The following is a 20,149-nucleotide window of genomic DNA, read 5'->3' as shown; positions in this document are numbered from 1 at the left end:
GTTAATAAATTTACATTACAATACCATGTAATTATAAGAAAATCAAGACTGACAAACAGACAATTAAATTGAAATAAATATATATATTAGATCAGATATAATTAACTCAAATATACATAACAGTATCAATCTGCGAATGAAAAATATGATAACAAATATATGTTTAGTATAAATACAGTCATTATTTTGACACAATACATAATTTGAATCGTGATATATGCAAGCTTAATTTGTACAACGTCACTGTCGCAAAATTAGTTTGCAATTTATGTCTGGTATATAACATGGAAATACTACTAAATTCAACAGCTTTTGCCTTTATACATATGGAAATCCTACTTCGATCGACACCTTTTGCCTTACACTTATGGAAATCCTACTTAAATCGACAAGTTTTCCCTTGCACTTATGTAAATCCTGCTTAAATCGACACCTTTTGTCTTACACTTATGGAAATCCTACTTAAATCGACACCTTTTGTCTTACACTTATGGAAATCCTACTTAAATCGACACTTTTGTCTTACACTTATATAAATCCTACTTAAATCGACACTTTTGCCTTACACTTATGGAAATCCTACTTAAATCGACACCTTTTGCCTTTACACTTATGTATAATAAGACGAAAATATAATATCATTGAACAGATCTACAGAGGCACAGAAGCAAAGAGGAATCATTTTGTGTCGACACTCGTGGCTCCGACATTCGTGATAATATAACGTTAATATAAAGTTAGAAACGTGACAATAATCCAATGGGATCATTATGAGATAGAAAACTATACATGTGCTAGACATTCCTTACATTTTATTGTACTTTCTGGAACCATGTCGGGGCCCAGAATGGCCGAGTGGTCTAAAGCGCTCTCCGTCACGGATCACTGCTATCTCACCTGTCTGTGTGGGTTCGAGTCTCTGGCTGAGCAAATGTGGATATGTGAGAAAGCTACTCTTAGGTAGATGGTTCTTTCCAGGATTTTCCCGGGTTCTTCCTCCACCATTAATGCTGGCCGCCATGTACAGCCTATCTTGTGCTGAAAAATGGCGTTAAACCCTATAACAACAACAACAACATGGAACCATGTCAATATTCACTTCAACTAGGTAATAAGGAATACGTGGCTCTAGCCAATCACTCCCACCAGGCAGTAACTGGTGGCTTACAATATGTGTGTAGGTAAAGGGACAAGTTATTTATAGTGTATTCAACTAGCAACAGAAGTCGCATGGAGGATTGTACACCGTGTGGTCCGTCACTTGGAAAGCGTTAGCTGGTACAAAACTTGACAGTTTACATATTTAACGACGTTCGATCATTAATAACTAGGTGAAGTTTAATACTTCTAATTCCATGGCCAAAAAATCTCTTAGTAAGCTACACAAAAATTTGCAGAAAATAGATAAATTATGCACTTTCAACCCAGTGCAAGCTGATAAAAAACGCACCATCCTCGGCAATGTATTGTAAATCCTGAAATCACTTTGAACGACAAAGTTGACGATGATTGAAAACAAAACTTGTAAAAGTTCACCCTTAAACGTAGGTTTATATATTTATTGTAGTAATACATTTGCTTTTATTATGAACAAAACATTATGCAAAATGTTGCATGTACTAACCACATGCCATGACAGAAAGCTTGTATTTAAGATTGTTCACGTGTAGATCCATGAGAGGTTAAATTTAAATTATTAACTCTGTAATAACCTCCCATAAACCTCTTTTTCTGTCAATCTAATCCTGAGTGACTACATCAGGATGATAATTAGTGGGTAGGTAAACGGTGTGTCTGCATGGGACCAACTCTCTCTCTCTCCCTCTCTCTCTCTCTCTCTCTCTCTCTCTCTCTCTCTCCCTCTCTTTATATATATACATACATACATACATACATACATACATATATATATATATATATATATATATATATATATATATATATATATATATATATATATATATATATATATATATATATATATATATATATATATATATATATATATAATGCCTTTGATATTTCGATTTCGAAGGATCTTTGTAATTAAAATCCAAGTATTACCAAATCCTAGCCTTCCAGTAACTGAAACTGAGAGAGAGAGAGAGAGAGAGAGAGAGGGATTACGTCAATCTCATTTGCGGAATATAAATACTTGCGTTCCTAAATGTAAATTTTATTGCATGCTGATTCCAAACTGTGGCAAGATGGCTATGTTCATTAAATTGTATATTGTAAGCTAGTGTAAGATAGTTTTAGGTCAATCTCTTTTAATCTTGAGAAAGTGAAGTACCGGTAACGACCGGCAACGACCGAAGATGAGGCATATTAATCAAGAGGTACTCGTATATGCAAAAATTGTTTGATTTGGTTCTTCACGGCACACCAACACCTGTAGGTTATTTAGTACCAAGGCTTGAATAAACTTAACACTGATCATCAACGTCATGCATATAGTTTGAATAAACTTACACGTGTTAGCAACTGGAGTTAATACATTGGTACATATATGCCCTCTCATAACAAAACACATAAAGAGCGAGTTTGATATGGCGTATGAATATAACAAGGTCGTATATAATCGGGTCACAATTAATACTTCCGGTTTAGTACCCACGAATGTAATTCTAGTGTATTTTGAGAATATTTTTCCCTCTTTCGAGTTGGTGGTGATAGAAGAGTTTAATTTATGCTTTTTTTGGTAGAGATTTAAAGGTAATTGTTTATTCTTGATCAACTAATTGATAAATATGCGAATTGCCTTTTTTTGAAGAAGGCATATCACTTTATCTACCAGTATGTGCATTTCATTCTCGTGGCATAGGCTTTCATTTCGGCATTGTGTGTGTGTGTGTGTGTGTGTGTGTGTGTGTGTGTGTGAAGAAGGTATGATTTGTTGCAAGTGGATATGGTGTTCTCCACTCACTGATGTGTTTGTTTTTTTATTTTGATTGTAAACACATAACCAACGTATGTTTCGTGCATAGGGAAAAGTGGACACCTCTTTGGATTAGAAGACAATTTGCTAAGTGGTCTAGAAAAAACGGTAGAAATCTATCAGTGCAAGAAATATATACTTTATTATCATTTTTAATTAGGTAGGTGATTTCTTGTCTGATGGCCCAGGATAGTAGCGTTTTGTAGCAAAATGATATCGTAGATCCGTTGTTTCCCGACAGCATTCGTATTACGCCTGTTTTCTTCGATTGTTCTGAAAACAGAGAAATAATACAAATTCCTATTAATATTGTGTGAGACCAGACATAATCCAAAACTTAATTTGCTACACATTTTTTCTTCTGTTTTGCTTCTCTGAATAAAAAGAACAGAAATAATTATGATTCAAAACATGCGAATAAAACATTGTCTATTCAAAGAATTAGCATTTAAAACATTTGTCTTACTAAACAATGAAGACAGAAAAAATACAGTCTGCATTTTCATCTTCCATGGTTGAGTTGTTATGATGCAAACCACTGATCACATGATATAACAAAATCAATCTATTTAATATAACATACATATATGTGATCCATTCTTTAGAACAGCTTTCTGCTAACAAAAGGAATCCATTTTCCAAAACACGTTAATTTATATGAAAAAGATACTAAGAAAAAAGCGCCAAAGCAAGCATATCCGTTTAAGCTTCAAGGAATATGCAAATAAAATGATTTAGCGTTGCAGCCCATATTAAAATACAATTTGTCATTGTTCTTTATAAAATATCCGCATCATATTTGATACTAATTAGCATTTTAGTTTTCTTGTATGATAGTTCCAACCAGCCGTGTTTAAGTCAATTGACATTTCCACAGTTAGCTCCCGATATTTATAATTAAACCCACTGCACATACTACACATCTAAAAATGCGTAGATAAACTATCCTTCACATATAAAAGTTATCTACCACATCCTTTCCGTTCACATATAAAATCTGTCTAGCACGCCTGTTCACATAGAAAATCTGTATAGCACTTTCCTATATATATAGCATGTCTCTTCACATATAAAATATTTCTAGAATTTACATGAAAAATCTATTTAGCACGTTTCTTCACAATAAAATATGTCTAGCGCGTTGACATATAAAATCTATTTGGAACTTCCTTTCACAAGTAAAATCTATCTAGCACAACCATTCACATATAAAATCATTTTAGCACGTTTCTTAACATATAAAATCTATCGCGAATGTTCCTTCACATGTAAAATCTAACTAGCACGATCCTTCACATTTACATTCTATATAGAACGACACTTCACATGTAAAATCTATTTACACGTCCCTTTACATATAAAATCTATCTGGAACTTCCTTTCACAAGTAAAATCTATCTAGCAAAGCCGTTCACATATAAAATCATTTTAGCACGTTCCTTCGTATATAAACTCTATCTAGCACGTCCCTTCACATATAAAATCTATCTAGCACAACCGTTCACATATTAAATCATTTTAATACGTTCTTTCGTATATAAACTCTATCTAGCACATACCTTCATATATACAATCTATCTAGCACGTCCCTTCACATATAAAATCTATTTAGCACGTTTCGTCATATATAAAATATAGCTAGCACGTTCCTTCACGTATAAAATCGATCTAGCACGTAACATCACGTATACAATCTATCTAGTATGTCCCTTCACAAATTAATCTAGCACTTCCCTTCGCATATATATTAATATGGCAGGTCTTTTCACATATAAATTCATTTAACATTTTGTTTTAAAGATCAATACTCTAAACAACTGGGATATAATTGAAATTATTTTCCCAAATAATTTTGTATGACTATCATTTTTTTAATGAATATCTATGTTATGAACGTTTATTTTGCATTAGTTGTTTGGTTGGGGTTTTGGAGGGGAAATTTTCGAAGAACTGTAATATTGCAAACACAAGGACACATATTGTTACAGTTAGACTGAAAACCTGGTCAATCTATCTCGAGATCTACATATGCCTTTTGTAACCGTTTGATGATACTGCATATAAGAGTGTATATCGTGTCATTCTGAATTGGTTTCATGGTTACCTTGGTGAGGATGGATATTTGTTCTTGGACTTTTGATTTCAGAACTTAACTATTTATTGGTGATGTAAAAGTTTACTTACCATGTTGTTCGTAGTGTTTTGTGCGTGATTAAAACTCATTTTCTGTTTATAGCTGCTTTTGTTAGGAAGTGTTTATAATCCTACTGTTTTGTTGCAAATGTTGCGTTATATACGTATATAATTTTTCCTTTCCATTTGCGTCGTATGACCTTTATTATGCGGAGATGCCGTTAAAGGATAAGTCCTGCATATATGTAAGCCCATTCGTAATTTATTCCTCTTTAGATTGTAATTATAAATTAAACGTATCCGGGGCACATTTTGGTTTGTCTTCATTGCTATCATTGATATATGATGTTACATTTCCTTTCCATGGTAAATGTAATAGGTCACATATACAGGTTTAACGCAAATTGTGTTCTCGTCATTTTTATTTGATATACCTGATTTGCCAAAACATCAATAGTTCATAGCAAATAGTTTTATGCATGTTTGGATATATTAGAATTATATTCTTATCAATTTTGTGTCAATAACACAACACTACATATATATTTTGTTTGCGTTTTTGTGTTTGCAGTTGTTATTTGCTTGTATCGGTGGCCTTGATATATGGAAATGATTATTAGATCCCATTAAATCCTGACTTGATGTACTGTTGCTTGTCAGTTGGCTACAAATACACACACACACGTGTGTGTTAGAAGAATGACCACTAACCCTCATTTATGAAACAAATCAGCTCGAAATTCACAACTGTAACTAGCTACTGTAATTGAAAAGGCATGGGGAATTAGCCAAAGTTAAACACATCTAATGTTCCTAGCAAATTTAACATTCCCGTCAAGCATTAGTTTATTATCCACAAGCTATACCTGTTCTCCATTTACTTAGAGTAACTTTATTTTTTTTTCTTTCCATTATTTATCTCTTGTTAGTACAGCCCTCTTATTATTAACATACCTAATATTCAATACATTCTCTTGATCTTTGTATTTAGCATTTATTTTCTGGAAGCAAATTCGTTTTCCACTGCCAGAGTTTGGTTTGCCTGAAAAGTTTATGTTCTCAAAGTGTGCCCTTACCAATATCTGTATATGGTTTCGTCCATAGGTTAATTATCAGCTGGTATGTCCATAAATTCGTGAGTTCCGGGCTCTTCGAATTCATCAGCTAGTCGTCTATCTATATATTCTTCAAGGTCTCTTTCTTTTCCCGACGCTGCGTCATTAGCTTGTTGTGCTAGTGAAGACAGTAACTCCATATCTCTTCGCATTCCTGATGGTTTATTATCAACATGATGTGCTATGGAAGATTAAAAAATCTGCTTTGTTAGATAGACTCCATATATAATTAGACGACACTTAAATAAATTCTCTATCACCTGACAATCCTGTATACAAACACCAGTCAAAGGACTGGCCAACATATTTGTCATACAAATGTGCGTTTGATGTGATTTACAGCTGGTACAGTTATGATTCTAAGTGTTGCATACAATGCAAAGAAACAAGGATTCCGAATAATATTATTATTTCTTTTTAAAAAAGGTTAATGCACTGTTACAATCAAAATACACGAATATCCGGACTTGAAAATATCATAATCTTACTATGTTCCTTTATAACGCTAAGACTGTATTAATATAATAGAAACATCGACGTCGGATTGCTAATTAAACAGCTTTCGGAGCACGCTGCGTAGCTGATCTTTGAAACAATTGTCGTCAGCAAAGCCTTCGTTATACATCCCAAAATAAGATACATCCGAGCCTGGTTCAGCCATCAGTATCACCAAAGATCTATACAATTTCAAGATAGTTTTAGAGGACCAAAATTGTTTATCAGTAGGCTATCAAACTTTAAATCCTGACTCCGTCCTTATTTCAACAAGATCATATCAGTTCTAAATGTATTAATCTCATAATGTAATGAGCCCTAGCGGCCTCATGATTTAATGAGTCCTAGTGACCCATTGATGTAATGAGTCCTAGTGACCCATTGATTTAATGAGTCCAAGTGACCCGATGATGTAATGAGTCCTAGTGACCCAACGATTTAATTAGTCCTAGTGACTCCATGATGTAATGAGTGTTAGCGTCCCTATGATGTGTTGAGTCCTGGTGACCTCATTATTTAATGAATCCTAGTGACCCAATGATTTCATGAGCCCTAGAGACCTCATGATTTAATGAGTCTTAGTGACCAATGACTTAATGAGCCCTAGTGACCCCGTGATGTAATGAGTCTTAGCGACCCTATGATGTATTGAGTCCTAATGACCCCATGATGTAATGAGTCTTAGTGACCCAATGATTTAATAAGCCCTAGTGATCGCATCATGTAATAAGTCTTAGTGACCTAATGATTTAATAAGCCCTAGTGACCCCATCATGTAATAAGTCTTAGTGACCCCATGATGTAATAAGTCTTAGCGACCCTATGAGGTATTGAGTCCTAGTGAGCTCATTATTTAACGAGTCCTAGTGATGTCATGATTTAATAGGTTCTAGCTACCCTATGATGTAATGAGTCCTAATGACCCCATGATGTAATGAGTCTTAGTGACCCAATGATGTAATGAGTCCTAGTGACCCCATGATGTAATAAGTCTTAGTGACCCAATAATTTAATGAGTCATAGTGACCCCATGATGTAATGAGTCTTAGTGACCCAATGATTTAATGAGTCCTAGTGACCTCATGTTGTAATGAGTCTTAGCGACCCTATGATGTATTGAGTTATATTGACATCATTATTGAATGAGTCCTAGTGACATGATCATTTAATGCGTTCTAGCAACCCATGATGAAATGAGTCCTAGTGACCTAATGATGTCATGAGTCTTAGCGACCCCATTATGTAATGAGTGTAGGAACCCCATGATTGTATGAGTCCTTCTGGCCCCATGATGACATGAGTCTTAGTGCCCTTATCATATAATGATTCCTAGGAACGCAGTGATGTAATGAGCCCTAGGGACTCCATGTTGTATTGAGTCTTAGTCAAAAGAGGTTTTTGTCCCCTGAATGGTTAAGTGTCAAAATAATCTGGGCCTCATATCTGTATCCATCTGATATGGACCCCATACCTTTTTGTCCATTCGATATGGAACCCACTCCTCTTTGTCCATTCGATATGGATCTTGCGCACATCTCCATAAAAAAGCGCTTAAAAAGCGCTTACGACGAATTATATGGGACGATTTTCTGCACACGTTCTACCCTCTTACTCTCTCTGTCTCTCGCTCTCTCTCTCTCTCATTTATTCATTTACAGAAACCTTATCCACATAACCATGTTTCTACCGTTTTTTTGTATGCGTGCATACGTGCCTTTCCCAGTCTAACCTTACTTGCATTCTAACGTTTCTTTTCTCAACTTCATTTTCGATAGACTAATGCTCGACATATGGCTTTAACATACCAAGGTAACAATACAATAAATGCTTTATGGTCTAATATCATGCTGAGGTATTTTGTTGTTAGATTTTGAATAAGTCTTAAATTAGCAATAGATATATACAGTTCTCCAGTCAGCTTGCCGATAAACTAACTTGTATTACATTTATAAAGTCTTGTTTTATATGTGTCTCTATCTACGCACAACTGTACACATATTGGTGAACCTTACCAAATCAAACGGCTCATAAAAAGGACACATATACAATAAGATATATGAATAATATATGTATATTTAACTATATAAGGACACGTAGATAAACTTTACACCTATATTAACGTTATAATTTCTCTTATTTATTTCACTTAAATATAAAGGACGCGCTTTGATTAGGAACAGCTTTGTAGTCACTGCAAATTAATATCCCAAAATGGCGTGGGGAAGGGACATCCGATGAAAGTTACGTGAAGCCGTTTAGGTAACTGGACCGGCGTATGCATCTAGAACATTCCAACCACACTGTCTTTACATGACTCAAAACCTTAGACATTCCAACATAATTTAAACAAGAGACGACATTTTATAATACGGATATTCTTATGAATTACATGCATATTTATTATTGCGTAAGCTTGTATTGTCAAGACCCAAAGTATTCCATTATAGATTAAAGCACGAATATATTTTTAAGAATTCTAAACATCCCTAATTCAATGTATCAGGTTTTCAAATTACCAAACTCATGAACCTAGATTCCTGCCCGGCCATCTCCCCACATATTTAATAACGTAGCTAGTTACCTGATCAGATAGTTACTTAGTGACTAATATGCTTTCATTTTAGGCTTGTTTCTATGCAAGCATGTATCTAAGTTTGGCATGTATTGATATGTACACATATTGAGACTAGTACCTTTGGAACAGTTTTTCGATCTGTGTTCTTCTGAGCTGTCAGTCGAGTTAGTTTCGTCACTTCCAAGACGTTCTTTAAGACTATGCAGCAACTAAAATGAAAATATACAATTCCTACTTAATACGTGTAATAATAATAATAATAATTACGACATGTAACACTAGTCTCATAAGTATGTAAAAGGCGACAAGCAAGCTCGTTAAAGATTAAAAATATAGATTTCGTGATTTGTTTTGAAACCATAAAGCATATTATGAATGCAACAGGTGGCAATAAATTCCTGAAACACTACTGTATTGAATTTTTTAAATGAAATCGTGGTATATTGAATTGACATGATAGACGCAGGCTCGTAGCAGCTATTTAAAATGAAATCGTGGTGTATTGAAATGGTAGGAGACATGCAGACTAGTAGCAGCTATTTTTAATCGTGATGTCTTGAGTTGGTAGGATAGACGCAGACTAGCAGTAATTGTCGTTTATGAAACAGTGGTGCATTGCAAACTAATCTGACAACAACACTTGCGACAAAAAAGAAAAGTATGTGCGTTTGAGACCATTTAAATCATGTTTTAAATTTCGGACACTTGCTATAAAACTATGATAAAACTATATGATTCTAATTCTGGAATATTAATAAATTACAATACAAATTCAATAAAAATATACCTCTTTTTCTGGAAAAGTGATAAATTGCAATAAAAATATAATAAAGATATATACTCCTAATTCTCAAATATTAATACATGTAAATACTAATTCTGGAATACAGTGTATAAATTTTGCGTTTAGGGAAGTCAGTTTAATAATTAGATCATTATGGTTTGTTTGCAACATCCAATGCAAAAGTGCAAACAAGTGCGTACAATTTGTATCCACAGGTATGGACGTTGATTAATTTGGTTTCCGGTCGTGTTTAATCATTGGCATACACTGATATAGTTTATGTTCGTGTTTAAATCATGGACATCGATTGATTTGGTTTCTTGGCGTTTTTTTTAATCATGGACATATAATAATTTACATTCTGTGGGTGTTTGGAACGTGTCAAAATTTGATTAATTTGGTTTATAATCTTGTCTAAACAGTAGACATATGATGATTAGGTTTCTGGGCGTGTTTGATTAATGAGGGTAATTTGGTTTCTGGGCGTGTTTGAATCATATCCATCACAAAGTAATGTGGTTTCAGGGAGTGTTCGAATCATATCCAACACAGAGTAATTTGGTTTCTGGGCGTGTTTGAATCATATCCAACACAGAATAATTTGGTTTCAGTGCGTGTTCGAATCATATCCAAAACAGAGTAATTTTGTTTCTGGGCGTGATTGAATTATGATCATAGAGTAATGTGGTTTCTGTAGAGTTTGAACGATGGTTATAAGGTAGTTTGATTTCTTATCGTGTTTGACCCATGTTGGAACAAAAATGCTATTGATTTTTTCTCTACGGTGGGGATCGCGATGGGGTTGTAGTTGCGGGATCGACGAATATATCAACTTTACAAATGAACAAATCTAACATAGTCACGTATCATTAGATATAATTTAACTTGATCTAGCGTTTAAAAGGATTGGAAGCAAGTCCTACTTCGTAAGCGGTGGAAACATTTGATGTAGGAGTAACAATTATACAGGTGGAATTATTTTTCTAACGTTGAAATTCTCGCAGCCCATATATACAAGAGTGTGTGAAAATGTAACAGCCCACATCACAATCATTCCTATTTAACTTATTAGTTAATTGCAATTATTGATTTGATAGAACAGGAATCCAGTAACGGGAAGAAACAATATTTAAAAAAATCCCTTCGAAAGGTATATTTATAGATATATCTCAATGGAGTGGATTCCATATAACTATTCAAAGAGTACTTATACTGCTCATTAAATTAACTTCGTGTAAGTACATTTTAATTGCTAACTTTCTTGATATTATCATTTCAATTTTGTTATCTATCCTTTTATGAGCTGAGTCAAGGACTTGAAGATTATAAGAATACAAACTAGTATTAATTTTCAAGTTTAGAAATTCTAAGCCTATTAGTCCCACGATTAAAAAACTGTATTTGTATTTGTAATAAACATGTTACACAATTACTAAACTGTATGTATTTGAGTTTTAATAAACATGTTACAAATTAATAAACTGTATTTGTTTTAATATTAAACATGTTACACAATTAATAAACTGTTTATGTGTTTAGAATAAGCATGTTACAAATTAATAAACCTGTATTTGTGTTTATAATAAACATTTTGCACAATTAATAAACTGTTTTTGTGTTTAGAATAAACATGTTTTAACAAATTGTTTTTGTGTGTATAATAAACATGTTACATAATTATAACCGGTCTTGTTTATCATGCATCGGTTTGCGAATTCCTGCTGAGTTACGTACTTCTGTGACAAGATGTCAGCAGATGTTTATGTTAGCATCCAAGATCACGAAACGGAAGGAAAATAGGACTAATTTTGATTGCAAACAAAAGACATCACAACACTCATTCTGTACGTGGTAGGTAGGTACATAGGCAAGTATGTTACCGCAATAAGGAAGCATGAAGAGAACTTGTTACACATAATACAAGTTATCAGTCTACGTTGCAGGTTATTACTTTCATTAATAATACAGTTATACAGAGAGAGAGAGAGAGAGAGAGAGAGAGAGAGAGAGATTACGACATACAACTAATAGGTCAGTAAAGTATTTTTTCATTAAAATTGTTCGTGTGCGCTTTTCTAGCAGTATCTTCTACCATCAATAAATGACAATCTATAAAACCGCGCTTAATATTCGGGTACGTAATGCATCTTTGTCCAGTGTCGGGTACGTACTGCATATTTGTCCAGTGTCGGGTACGTAACGTATCTTTGTCCAGTGTCAGGTACGTAATGCATATTTGCCCAGTGTCGGATACGTAATGCATCCTTGTCCAGTGTCGCGTACGTAATGCATATTTGTCCAGTGTCGGGTTCGTAATGCATCTTTATCCAGTGCCTATTATAAGGTGCGCGACTAAGATTCACTTTTCTTAAAACCAACGGCGGAGATCACCTGAATGTAATCGTTCTGAAACTGTACCTTCATGTTTTGGTTAATACGCGATAACAAAGTGGGTGGCAACAAATTTGGCGATAACAAAATGGAAGGTAACAAAGTTATCGAACAGGTCAGTGGCATGAAGTTCTCTTTTCCAAAAGGTGTCGGGAATAGGAGAAGCTATACATTCGCCCCATCAAATTTAATTTTAGGAGGATACCATGCACGGGTCACTGCATCGTTTATTCGGCTATGTTACTTCACATTTTGAGTTAGTTAGGTTACTTTATGAAATTGGGTAATAGTCCGTTATAATAAATAAACTGCGACATAAACAATTAGTATATGTTTGTTAGTTTCTAAAACATTCGCATACACATGTGAATTGACCCCCTTACATGTATAGATGTGGTTACTAAATCGTGACATACATTGCCGCTGTTGTCGCAATATAGAACCACACATATATGACGATATTTATGATGTGCGCCCCAGTTCATTAACATATCTGTTTTAGCGCATCCACCACTTTATTAGATTTTGTAAAATATAATTTTGGAATGAATAAGAAATAAATTACTTTCTTAGAAATAGTTTGACACATTAATGTATATATTAGCGATTAAGACCGTGTAATAGAGATACTTCTAGATAAAGGAATTCATTACTGTGTTGTGCGTTTGGATTTTTAAATTACCTTTAACAATTTTAGTCATATCACTGCTATGTCTGAAGTGCGCAGTTTATTGTTATGTTTTGCAATTGACATGATGACGTTGACTTGTGGCATCATGTCCCACCCAGTCCACTCTCCTGACACCAGGCCGACCAGTCCTAACACTAACGATTAATGCTACACGCCAAGCGAGATAGCTGCTGGTACAATTTTTATAAGTCTTTGGTATGACTCAGCTGGCATTCTAACCCGAACTTCCCACATCCGAGTCGGACGCTATAGCCACTTCGGCCATTATTCATTACTTTGTAGTTTATGTAGTCCACATTTTTCATATCTTAAAGAAAACGTAGTGTAACGGACCTTAAATGAACGACCGCAACATGGCATGTGTATGAAGTAATACAACCCGATAAACAAGTAAAACCAAACTCGTTCTTTCAATGCAGATATTCCATCAGATCTTCGTTCAGTGTAAATATGCCAACATATCTTCGTTCAATGTAGATATGCCAACAGATATTTGTTCAATGTAGATATGCCAACAGATCTTCTTTAAATGTAGATATACTAACAGATCTTTCGTTCAATGTAGATATGCCAACATATCTTCGTTCAATGTAGATATGCCATCCGATTTCGTCATTCTAAAAGCTAACGTTTTTCTTAGCAGTGGGAAGTGTTTCGTCTGTGCATAGGTACATACTAGAATATATAGGCTTCGTAACATCGTTGTTCACTTTTGTTTTGGCATTTCGATTGATGCTTACTCAGCTGAAAGCCTAAATTTTTTAATTATACTCTACCTCAGAGGGCACTGACAATATGTCCGGCACAACTTTCCAAACCAATTTTTACTATTGGCATTTTCTGTTATTGTGTTTTGACGGGCATGCATTCTAATAAATGTAAAATATACTGTTAAAATAGTATCTTATTATGTTGCTCCATATATCTCTCTCTTTGTAAATGTTGTCAATTCTAACGTTTGATACATTTTACTTACCTTACTAATAACAAGTTTCTGGTTTTGGCTGTCATTCTCTCCAGATTCTTCACCACTGTCACTTTGGAGTGGATCATCATTACGGACCCATTTAGTTTCTCCTAGAGCTAAAAGACCAGGAAAAAGATTGACTTTCTTTCACAACGAGATATAATTTATACTAGAGACGACATTTTGCAATAATGATATTAGTGTGAATTACATGTATAATTATTACTTTGGCTTGAATTTCCTCAGATTCCAAGTATTTTGTTATAGACTCAGAAAGGATTTAATGTTTCTAATCATCCCTAATTCTTCTATCCATCGACCGTTCAAATTATCCAACCCATGAACCTAGATTCCTGCCAATCCATCGACCTACATATATAATACAATATCTACATACCTGCTCAGAGAGTTACTTCCTGATAAATATACTTTCATATTTAGGTATGTTTATAGCCATTCGCGCATTAATAGGTTTACATGTATAGATAGACAAATTAGTACCTCTTGCGTAATCATCCAAGCTCTGGCCTTCCAAGTCCTCAGCCTCGTTATTTTCTGCACCAAGTCCTTTTTTGTCATCAAGGTTTTGAAGATTACGCAGGAGCTAAAATGAAAATACCTGATAAATATTTCATACGTGTAATGATATATAATAGTTTTTCCTATAGGTAACTATAGTCTCATAAATAAGCAATGTTTGACAAACTAGCTTGAAATCGTTCAAAATTAAAATATTGATTTAATGATGTATAAAGAACACGAAGGTATTTTGTAAATGCAATATGTGGTAATAGATACCTATGAAAATGACTCACATAAATATTTGATATTGACAGGATAGATGCAGACCCGTTTTGGTTTTCTTATGTAAAACCGTGCTATATTGAACTGACAGGATAGATGCAGACCTGTAGCAGTTGCCTTGTATGAAACCGTAGTATATTGAACTGACAGGATAGATGCAGACCTGTAGCAGTTGCCTTGTATGAAACATGGTGCATAGAATAAAGATGATGACTGCAAACTTCTATTAGTTATTTTATATGCAATCGTTGTATATTGAACTGCCAGGTTAGAAGCAAAACTCGTAGTATATATCTTATGTGAAACCGTGGTGTATTGAATTGACAGGATATATGCAATCTCGTAAAGTTGTCTAATATAAAACCGTAGCGCACTGAGCTGAGAGTATAGGTGCAAACTCACAGAAGTTGCCTTATGTGAAACCGTGGTGTATTGAGCTGAGAGAATAGAAGCAAACTTATAGAAGTTGTCTTATGTGAAACCGTGTTGTGTAGCAAAATGAATCTGACCGTAGCTCTTGTGTCAGTTAGAATAAATATATGGTTGTTGGGTACATTCATCTTGTGTTCCGAAATTTCGGACAATGGCACTCCAAGCGTAGCAAAAATGTATAATCCTAATTGTGGCATATTAACACATTGTAATAAAAATGTATAATCATACTTCTTGAATATTGATATTATTCAAATAAAATGTATGATAATAACTCTAGAATATTAATAATTTGTAATTAAAATGTACAATCCTAACTCTAGAATAATAATAATATGCAATACAATATATAATCATAACACTTTAATATCAATAATATGAAATAGAAGTGTATAATCCTTATTCTGTAATGTCATTGTTTCATTTTGGAACTACCGTTTACACTTTAGATCATTCTGTTTTGTTTGGAACTACCAATAGGAATGCGTACTCATATTTCATCACTGCTATCGACAGAGAGGTAATTTGGTTTTTAGACATGTTTGAGTCATGTCGGAAAGCCAAAGCAGGCATATATATATATATATATATATATATATATATATATATATATATATATATATATATATATATATATATATATCACCGCGTGTGTTTGAGTCATGTCGGAAAAACAACACAGGCACATATATCACCGGATGTGTTTGGGTCATGTCGGAAAAACAACACAGCCACATATATCACCGGGTGGGTTTGAGTCATGTCGGAAAAATAACAAAAGCGTTTTTGTCATGCCTGCTGGTTTTATTATCAATGGTCGGGATGAGGGTGCGTGTGGTGTTGGGGATGAGGGTGGGTGTGTTGTTGGGGAATCAATGAACGTATGAATTTTACAAAAGAACAAATCTAACCTCATCATGTATCATTAGATGGAATTTAACGTTATGTATAGTTTGGATGGCTTAAAAGCAAGGTCTACGTCTTGGGGTGGAAGAGGTGGGGTTAAAGTACAAGTTGAACAAATATGTTGAGATTAAAATTGTCGTAATATATATCTTCAACATTTTGTAAAAAGAGGACATTAAATCCTGCATTATAGCAATTCATATTTAGCTAATTTATGTTCAGTTTTAGAAACTCTAACATTATTGTACCCACTTGTTATATCTATAACATGGGACCTGTAGCTGTCTATAAATTAAAATTGGCACTTAATTATAATTGCTCTTATTTATCATACATGGGTTCGAAAAATCATGGTGTGTTATCTACTTCTGCGATAGATGCCAGAAGACTTTATATCACTACCCAAACTAGCAAAACTGCCGGAAAAATAGGAATAATCGTGATTTCCAACCAGTGACGTCACAGCTACCGTGCTGTACCATTTGGCAGGAGGCACAAGCTCATAGTGCGCGCGCGTGTGTGTGTGTGTGTGTGTGTGTGTTTGTGATTTGGAGTGTGTGATTTGTGTTAGCTTGAATACTTTTTCACTCATATCACTACGATGTCTGCAGTGAGGCAGTATATTGTGATGTCTAGCACGCGGCTACCTTTTTTAAATGAGGGACGGACAGGGGATGGTTTAAGGGTGTTAATGCACTTCCTGTGCCATATTTATGTTCAGGAGTAAATCATGCGCAGGTCATTACATCCTTTATATTGGCCATATCATTTCACATCTTCTTCAACATGAATTACTCTGTGGACGTTGACCATAGACGAATATACTAAATAAACTACAACATATCAAGCATTTTCTTATCTTTTAATTTCGGAAACATTTGAATAGACCTCTTAAGCATATATAAATTGAAGGTTATTAAACCGTAATATAAACTACTGCTGATTGTTTCCTGTATATTTCATGCAGGCTGTTTCAATGTATCTGTCTGTTGTTGTTTTGGACTTAGTAAAAGATATTTAATAAAGATGAAATCACAAAAACTAACTAGGACTAAATTGCTTTCTTAGAAACAGTTCATTAAATAACTGTATAGACTATCAAGTAACATCATGTAATTCAGGTGACTCCACCTGTGACATTGGTTTTAAGCGCTCGCCTATACCGATCATTGCCATCTGACCTATGTCCGCATGTGTTCCAGTCTCGGTTTCGGCTAATGTAGGTATGTGAGAAAACTGCCAGTCGATTAACCGCGAGTCGGTGCTTCCTACCGAGGTTTTGTGGGATCTTTCTCCACTAAGTTATATTGGTCGCCATGTATAGCAGCAGTCAACGTTTGGTCATATAGTCAAAGTCGTGACTTAATATAAAAAATGTAATGTTACAATATAGCATGTGTGTCAAGCAATACGATCTTAATAAACAGGTCAAAACCAATTTGGCCTATCCATACATACGAACTCAAAGGTATTCGTCTTATCATTTTAAGAACTCGCGTGTTTCTCACCAGTGTTTATTCCGAGCACAATAGAGGTTACGATAATAGGTTTCTTAATGTTGTTGTACAGTTTTTTTTTAGTCTATGCACTTTGGCTGATGCTTTCACATCAAACAGTCTCATTTTTAGATTCAGTACAGAGTTTCCAAGCGAGTTTTCATGTTGGCCTTTCCTCTGTTATTTTGCTTTGACGGGCATTTATATAATAATGGAGTGAAAATATATATATATATATATATATATATATATATATATATATATGTATACCAGTAATTAGCATTGTTCATTTAAATTCGCTTTAGTCACTATGTAATTGGAATAAATCGTGAATATAATAAATCCACCTGCATGACCTTTCAAGTTGTTTTCTGAAATATATGCCTTATTTTACGAAATAAGTGCTTGTGCGTTTACTTGTTCAATGAGATAGCTAAATACATAAACTGTTTACGTGTTCAATGATATAACTAAATACAAAAATTGTGTATTTACCTTTCCAGTGATCTAACTGTATACATAAATTGTGTATAATTTGTGTGAGTGTGATTTGGATTTTTAACGTAGATTGTAACAATTTTTCAGTCATATCGTTAAGATGTCTGCAGTGTGGCAGTTTATAGTGATGTCTAGCATTGGGGCATCATGCCACATACATGTGGCAGTATGTCCTACCCAGTCACATTATCCTGACACCGGGCCGATCAGTGCTAGCACTAACCTCTTAATACTGAGCTCCAAGCAAAGGAGCTGTTAGTACCATTTTTTTTAAGTCTTTGGTATGACTCGGCCGGACCCACAACCTCCCGCATCCGAGGAGGACGCTCCAAACACTGAGCCACCGGAGCGGTTCATAAATTGTGTGTTTATCTGCTCAATGATATAACTAAATACATAAATTGTGTGTTTACCTGTTCGATGACATAGGAGAATACATACATTGTGTGTTTCCTTGTTGAACAATATAATTAAATACATACATTGTGTGTTTACCTGTTCACCGATATAAATGAATACATAAATTGTGTGCTTACCTGTTCAATGATATAACTGAATACATACATTGTATGTTTACCTGTTAAATTAGATAAATGAATACAGAAATTGTGTGTTTACCTGTTCAATGATATAACTAAATACGTAAATTTTGTGTTTAGTAGTTTAAGTATATAAATTAACACATACATTGTGTGTTTAGATGTTGACTGACATAACTGAATACATAATTTGCTTATTTACTTGTTCAATGATACAACTGAATACAGAAATTGTGTGGTTACATGTTTAGCAGGAAACATCAGATCATCGAAACTTGGGAGGTGTCCATGACGACAATCCTACATCAAATGTTTTGCCTTGTTTAGATTTGTTCCAATTCTCTCTCTCTCTCTCTCTCTCTGTAAACCTTGCCAATCATAGAGATTGATATATTTTACTTACCTTACGAATGACAAGTGCCTGAAGTTGGCTGCCTTCCTCTTCCAGTTCTCGTTCGCTGACACTTTGGAGTTGACTGTCATTACGGACCCATCTAGTTTCTACTAGAGCTAAAAGACCAAGCAAGAGAAGAACCTTCATCATGAAATAGATTTCGTAGTATCAGCTTCAGACGGTTGTACTATGTACTCTGAGTCAGGTATGCCCCTTATATACGCAATATACACACGGGACCCTTTGCATCTTCCAAACCAAGTAGCGTTAATGTGATTTAACATACAGCGTTACCATTAATTAGCCTACAATCCTTAGACAATAGTAAATACTTTTATTTACCATGGCACTCTAGGGGGGACTTACATGATACATATCTATAAGATTTATATCTGGGTATGGTACCCAAGGCTGCCCAATCCCAGTTTGCTGGATATTTATTTTCACGCGTCACTTATTTTGTCTCCAAGGCGTACATACGAACAGTTCAAAACGACCTTTACAAAGTACGTAATCATACACTATTACGAACGAATGTAATACGAGTTGTCATTAACCTTGGTCGCTTGCCTCGCAACATTTCCAAAGATTTCAGTTTTCTTTCTTTTTGTTCTTTTTGGTGTAGATATTGATGCAAAATAATGTTTAGAAGTTCATGAGGATGGTTTTGGTTTATCATATACTTCTTCCACCCAGCAATTCCTTGCCCTGACTGCGTAAGTAGACGTAATGACCGCTTTTTGTTTTATTTCTGTAATGGTATTAGCGAACATAAGTAAATAACTATCACACTGCAGATTAAAATCTATGTAGTTGATACACTTTTAAATAACACTACAACGTACAGTCTATCTATCTGATACGTTACTATGAACTCTACAGCCTGCAATCTATGTATCTGATACGCTTTTACGAACACGACAGCTTGTAATCTATATATATGATATTTTAAGGTAGAATACAGCTTACAATATATGTATCTCTCATACTT

At 34.4% G+C, this 20,149-nt stretch overlaps 1 protein-coding gene across 1 annotated transcript; it reads right to left on the bottom strand.

Moving 5' to 3' along the window:
* Positions 1–3,075: 3,075 nt before the first annotated feature.
* Positions 3,076–19,374, bottom strand: LOC149772915 (uncharacterized). Its single transcript, XM_089947131.1, has 6 exons — positions 19,168–19,374; positions 14,591–14,693; positions 14,099–14,205; positions 9,375–9,465; positions 6,148–6,367; positions 3,076–3,211 (listed from the first exon to the last, which is right to left on the bottom strand). Exons 1-5 carry the CDS (start codon positions 19,306–19,308, stop codon positions 6,177–6,179), a joined length of 633 nt encoding a protein of 210 aa, XP_089803257.1. The 5' UTR covers positions 19,309–19,374; the 3' UTR covers positions 3,076–3,211; positions 6,148–6,176.
* Positions 19,375–20,149: the final 775 nt, after the last annotated feature.

This window comes from Sinohyriopsis cumingii, unplaced genomic scaffold (genome assembly GCF_028554795.1).
Source record: "Sinohyriopsis cumingii isolate HCF-2022 unplaced genomic scaffold, ASM2855479v2 utg000974l, whole genome shotgun sequence".
NCBI classification, from domain to species: domain Eukaryota; kingdom Metazoa; phylum Mollusca; class Bivalvia; order Unionida; family Unionidae; genus Sinohyriopsis; species Sinohyriopsis cumingii.
The sequence above is the reverse complement of the archived record's forward strand: the minus strand, read 5'-3'. Positions and strand labels throughout refer to the sequence as shown.

Coding starts and splice junctions, on each gene's coding strand:
- LOC149772915 (XM_089947131.1), bottom strand. CDS start 19,308: ATGATGAAGGTTCTTCTCTTGCTTGGTCTTTTAGCTCTAGTAGAAACT. Junction 14,694..19,167: donor AGGCACTTGTCATTCGTAAG/GTAAGTAAAATA, acceptor TTTTCATTTTAG/CTCCTGCGTAATCTTCAAAA. Junction 9,466..14,098: donor AGAAACTTGTTATTAGTAAG/GTAAGTAAAATG, acceptor TTTTCATTTTAG/TTGCTGCATAGTCTTAAAGA.